Consider the following 6,288-nt stretch of genomic DNA (forward strand, 5'->3'; position numbering starts at 1 on the left):
ACCACAGCAGGTTTTTTTTGCATTTCATCATTTGCCTGAACTCCAAAGTTCTGGAAATATTTTATGATGTGTTCTGCCTGTCACAGAAAGAATGTCTCACGTTTTCTAATTAAATTCTAATTCTTCTATGTTCTTCTGTGTTGTGAGGAGCTTGCTCTCCCACCTTGCTAAGTCAGAATTTACCCATTGTTTGACCTCAGCTTCTTCTGGAGAAACATCTCTCTTTCTGTAGTAGGTGCAAAGTGCCTGTTGAAAACTAGCAATAAAACACAAAAAAAACATGCACAATGAAAGCAAGGTTTCTGCCCACCCTGTAGTCCACCCATCCAGTCTGTACCTCTCCAGCATCTCCTACAATCAATATACTCCACATCCAGATCAGAAAACCCTCCCAATGCACTGCAGAAAGCTCCTGATGTGCTTGTGCCCCGCAGTGTTGCTCTTCAGCAGCTCTGGAGTGGTGGCAGCCACCGAACTGTGGCCTGTGATCATGAGCTTCCTTCCACTGGTTCCAGTTCTTCCTCTCTTGCTTGGCAGTAGATAGCAGAAGCCTACCACCACATCCCCCTCCAGTGCTCACCTATAAGCACCCACAGTTGGCAGTAGAAAAAACACATTGTTGGGAATGCTGTTGGGCCTTGCAGAGTTACCTGGCCTGAACCTTGCCCACTGGTGCCAGCAGCCCCCATGTCCCATGTCCAGCCATGTGGCACACAGCTTCCTGGGGCAGCAACCCCACATCTCATCTGATGTCTGTGGTATCACAGAATGACTGAATTGTTTTGGTTTGAAAAGACCTTTGAGATCATCCAGTCCAACTGTTATGCCAGCACTGCCAAGGCCACCACTAACCCATGTCCCTCAGCACCACATCTACTTGGCTTTGAAATCCCTCCAGGGATGGGGACTCCACCCCTGCCCTGGGCACTCTGGGCCAGGGCCTGACAATCCTGTCCATGAAGAAATTGTTCCCAATATCTAATCTAAACCACCCCTGGCACCACTTGAGGCTATTTCCTCTTTTCCCATTGCATGTCCCTTGGGAGAGGAGACTGACACCATCTCACTCCAACCTCCTCTCAGGCAAGTTGTAGAGAGCAACAAGGTCTCCCCTCAGCCTCCTTTTCTCCAGACTGACCACCCCCTACCCTCAGCTGCTCCTTGGCAGACTTGTGCTCCAGCCCCTTATTGCTGTTAGCTTAAAAATAACCAGTGTCCCTGGTGGTGTGGCCAGCTGCTCAAAGGGCAACATCCAGGACACCTAGCAGCTCGTGAAGGGTTCATTCATGTTTTTCTGGAGTCACTAACAGCTCTTGTATGTCTCAATGTTTCCCCACAGCCAGCCACCTGCCTCACCCAGCACGCAAGAAGCAATCCAGGGCATGCTATCGATGGCAAACCTCCAGTCCTCAGAGTCCTGCCTCCAGACACAATGGGGCACCAATCAGGCGAAGAATAACTCCATCTCTACACAAAACTCCAAAAAAACGGGTGGTGGCAGCAACAAAAATGCTGGCAAACGGTTACTGAAGAAAAGCACAAAGAACAGTATTGACATTGAAGATTACGATGAAGATCAGGACCACTTAGATGCCTGTTTTAAAGATTCAGATTACGGTCAGTACAAAGGAAGCAGGCTGAGGGAGTGTGTGCCTGGGATGCTTGTACCAAGTAGATTCAGTTAGATTGTCTTCATGGCACAATCAGAGGATCTTTAGAGGCATGGAGGCCCACTGAAACTGCAGCAGTCAGACAGGAAAGAGGAAACTGTCCCAAAAATGTGTGTCAGGCTACTGGTACTTGTGACACACATATCCATGTCTGCACAACAGCAATCAAATAGCTAGCTGAGATGAGTGAGAAGCTGAATTTGTACTTTGAAAAGGGATCCGGTGACATTTGGAGTGTGGGTAGAGAATGCAAGCACCTGAGGCAGGAAAGGGCACAAAGCCAGTTTGCACCAGTTATATCAGTTCTACCATAATAATCTGCAGGAGCATTTTTGCATATAAGAAGTGAGGAAATAAATAAAAGTAGTCATATGAAAACTGATAGGACTGGAAACCCTGAAGTCCAAAAGAAGTTGATAGAGGTTTATGCTGCATAACAGGAGTCTGTGTGTGTTTTTAAGTCACCCTGTCAAGTATGACCATCAGAAATCATCTGTCACAATTGGAAAAGTGGAGCGTGTGCTTGGACATGATTAACAGAGATGGCAAGGGAAAATGGAGATGCTCTGCCATGCTGCAGCAGTTGGTTGCCCAGCCTTTTAGAGTGCACTGCATGCATTGGGATAGGGAATGCTCCATGAAGCTGTTGGACAGGGCTCTTACTTAGGGAAGATGCCACACATGAACAAGGCTCTGCTCTACTGAGGGGTGGATTTGCTGATTACCTGTTTGGGCTTCCAGGGAACAGAGAGTCTTTGTTATGAGCAGGCTTGGTTTGCAGAGGCTGTTTGTGCCACATCTGATCAACAGACTTCTGCTATCAGTGGCCAAATACCACAGTAATGCCAAAATCAGCAGGCATGTAACAAATAGCAACTGGCAAGAAAAATCAAACGAGAAAAAAAAAATACAGAAACTTCCTCATAAAGGCTGGGACAACATTTAGACAGATAAGCTGGTGTTTATCCCAGAGGACTGTGAAAGGTACTTTGGCAGAATGGTTCACGTTCATCTTTGGATGCCTCTCAGCCAAGGAAAGCAGTTTCCAGGGTCTGACACAGCACTAGATCATTTCTCTCCCCAATGGAGCAGGAGTCATATGGGCTGGGAAGGTGTGGTGCTGAGTGAAGTGGTTGGCCAAAGTGTCTTCAGGTCCAGTCTAGCTTGGGATAAGGAAACCTATTTGTGTCTCTTCTAGCTGTGCTGCTTCTCCTGATTCTTTCTCTCTGAGAAAGTTCACTTTCCTAAAAGTAGATGCTTACAGTGTAATGAGAGCAGCTCCAAAGAGTAGCGTGTGGCTGGGAACAGGAGGAATCCCAGAGCTTTGCAGCTATGTTACCACTCGGTGGCACCTCGCGGGGGGACCTTGCTGTTCCTGCTGTGATGCCTGTAGTTGCCACCCCTGTACAGAGCAACAGGGTGGAGCTGTTTCTTACACTGAAGCTATTGTCTTTGTTTCCTACTGTAGTTTACCCTTCTCTCGAATCAGATGAAGATAATCCAGTATTCAAGTCCCGATCAAAGAAAAGAAAAAGTTCAGATGATGCCCCTTACAGTCCAACAGGTAAGTCCCTATGGTTTGTGCTGCCAGACTCAGTCTCAATTGTGCAAGTCCCTATAACAAGTGCCATTTTTCAAGGAGTGTGGAAATTTTAAGACCACAACTAGTAATATCTTTATCATGTGAAGTATTAATCCTTTCCAGCAGAGTGGGACTCACACTGAGCAGTGTTAGTCTTCCTCTGTCAATCAGCTGGCAGGAAAAAGTAATTCCTGGCTGGTTGTTGGATTATTTTTCTTCACTCTCTTGTTTATGGGACAGCTGGTGGCCACCTTATCAGTGATGTAGCAGTGAAAGCCCAGACAGCTGAGTAGCCATGACTTGTGTAAAGCCAGAGTGTGGGAATGGTCTCCTGCAGGTTCAGCCAAAGCTAGTGGTTTGGGAGTGTGTTTTTGTTGCAGCTCACCAGAGGCAGTGACAGGCCAGGGGAGTTCTTTGAACCCTTGGATGTGGCTCACTCACAGGGGAGTCTCCATGGCTTGCTGTGTGTGTGAGAAGCAGGCCAAATCCCCTCAGCTTGTGGCACTCAGCTCGACAGGGTGGTGAACACTGTCCATTTGGAAATGATGCTGTAGTCACTCATCTCCATAGTGGAGGCAGAAACCTCCTGTGGCTTTTGGCCTCAGGTGGCTGTGTTAGATCTTCATTGGCAGGCTCTCCCCCACCCACCACGTTGGGACCCCCCACAGGGTGGTGAACACTGTCCATTTGGAAATGATGCTGTAGTCACTCATCTCCATAGTGGAGGCAGAATCCTCCTGTGGCTTTTGGCCTCAGATGTGAAGCTGTGTTAGATCTTCATTGGCAGCTTCTCCTCAAGCCACTGTGTTGGCACCTCCTGCCTTCACAGGCATCCTGGGAAAGGGGGGACAGAGGCTGCAGCACCTCTGGCCTTCCCTGCTCAGGGGGCAGTGCCCCACTGCCTGCCCTGGGGTTCTGCTGCTCACACGGACACACTGCCTGTCTCACCTGCATCTGCTTTCCTTGCAGCACGAGTCGGCCCCTCGGTGCCTCGCCAGGACAGACCCGTGCGGGAGGGCACCAGAGTTGCCTCCATCGAAACTGGACTCGCTGCCGCCGCCGCGAAGTTGTCACAGCAGGTGAGGTTGCTTGAGGAGTAGTAGCTGTCAGAAAATGAAAGCCCCCAGCAGTAGTCATGCCCAAATACAGTGCCAGTCCTGCTCAGTGTTTACCCATGCCAGTGACACAAGGCTCAGCAGGCTCAGGGGATACACATGGGATGGAGGTCCAACAGTGTGGCAGCAAATCTGAGCGCAGCCGTGTGGTGCGGGTGTAGAGAAGGAGTGAGCCAGCTGCGGCTCCCAGGCTCAGGCAGGAGGAGGCTGCCCAAAATGAGTGTGCCTGAACCAGATGTGGATGTGTATTTGAGTCTGACTGGTGTGATTGCCTTGTCTGTGGAAACTGGCTCCTGGGAAGGCAAAGGATTTACATCTGAAGAGTTGGTTAACCATGGGTATCTGTGGGTCAGTTTAGCAAGGTATTGAGGCACTTTGGGTGTTGGTAAGTGTCTAGTCTCTGAAGGTCAGATAGATGCTCAGTGCCTAACACAACAGGCCCAACAAATATGACACTGTGAGGTGTGAAGGTGACACAGTCTTCTGGAGCAAGGGTGGTGAGACACCTTGGCAAGTTGTTGGAGATTCAGGTTTAGGTGGCATTGGTGTTCTGCAGTGGGTACTGTTGAGTAGAAGAGCTGTAGCAGTTTCATCAAGAAGCAGACAGAAGGTAGGCGAAAGAAACCGGGTGGTGACAGCTCTAATGGTATGGATACAGAACTGCAATTACATGTGTGTCCTAGCAGGAAGCAGAGTCTGTCTATCAGTGGGATGTTTAGTATCCTCCATGCTATGGTGTAAGTGTATGAAGATCCCTGAAGGTAGGAGGTGCCAGTTTTTGTGGAACATTGAAAGGTTTGGTCATACCAAGCCCGAAGGCAGGGTCGTTGTGGTGCTGGCTCCTCCTCTCCGCAGACTACACAGAGTTAACAAACAAGGAGGCCCTGCCCAAAGCACATTCCTAGATGCAAGAAAGGCCAGCATGTGTGTGCAGCAGAGGGAGCTGTGAGTGAGGCGGCATCGGAACAGCCCCTCAGCACTTGGCAAACGGCTGAGCATGGCAAACTCCGCGGGTTTCATTGTATCAGGACCCTAAGCAACACTGCTGGCCCTTGCCATAGCTAAGGGTCTTCTGGGAATTAATCTGAGCTTCATGTTTGTCATTTTAAAGGAGGAACAAAAAGGCAAGAAGAAAAAAAATACCAAAAAGAAGCTGTCAACCAACAACGTGAACAAAGTGGCTCAGGAAGGCAGCTCGCCAGAGCCGAAGCTGGAGCCACATGCCAGCAGCCTCACAGATCACGAGTACACCGCAGGGGCCAGCACCTTTGGGGTCGCCCAACCTAACAAGGGATCGCAGCCGATGGCACCAGGTGTTTTCCTCACACAGAGGAGACCCTCATCATCCTCGCAGAACAATGCCTCCGCCAAAGGTACCAGGAAATGCCTGGGGTTGCGGTGTAGGAATGGGGAAGGGTGAATTGGTCATGTAATCCATGCCTTTCGCAGGGCCCTCATGCGGCGTGTCATGGGTATGTAGAGGTGTTTTGGCAGGTCAGGTCTGGTTGGAGATAAGGCCCATGGCCTTGGCTTTCCTGGCACTGGGGGCCCAAACGTGTTGTGCTGATGGGCTGTTTTTTGCAGAGTATGAGGCAGCCCATGCCAGGAAGTGCCCAGGTCTCCTGAGGAACACCTGCAGTGGTCATATCAGTCCAGCCTGTCTGGTGAAGTCTTGTCCAGGGGAAGATGCATCCATGAAGGCCATTCTGCCCAGGGCTAGGTCAGGCTCTGCTGAGATTGGCTGGTGGTTGTACAGCAGTACCTGTGCTGATGCGTACATGAGGACATCCTACCCAGCCAGTGTAGAGCAGTGCGAGTCCACAAACCAGCCTTGAGAGTTGTCACAAGGGAGCAGAGGAATGTCAAAGCTTGGGAGTGACTCAGCTGCACAACCAAAGCCAAGAGAGAGGAAGAGGTCACT

At 49.9% G+C, this 6,288-nt stretch overlaps 1 protein-coding gene across 1 annotated transcript in view; it reads left to right on the forward strand.

Moving 5' to 3' along the window:
• PHF2 (PHD finger protein 2) overlaps nt 1–6,288 on the forward strand; it is a 52,518-nt gene that overhangs the window by 37,184 nt on the left and 9,046 nt on the right. Inside the window, exons 19-22 of the mRNA XM_010007822.1 lie at nt 1,340–1,617; nt 3,139–3,234; nt 4,222–4,331; nt 5,479–5,740. Coding sequence (XP_010006124.1) covers nt 1,340–1,617; nt 3,139–3,234; nt 4,222–4,331; nt 5,479–5,740 — 746 coding nt within the window. The remainder of the gene's footprint in view (nt 1–1,339; nt 1,618–3,138; nt 3,235–4,221; nt 4,332–5,478; nt 5,741–6,288) is intronic.

Source organism: Chaetura pelagica, unplaced genomic scaffold (assembly GCF_000747805.2).
Source record: "Chaetura pelagica isolate M959 unplaced genomic scaffold, ChaPel_1.0 scaffold562, whole genome shotgun sequence".
Classification (NCBI taxonomy): domain Eukaryota; kingdom Metazoa; phylum Chordata; class Aves; order Apodiformes; family Apodidae; genus Chaetura; species Chaetura pelagica.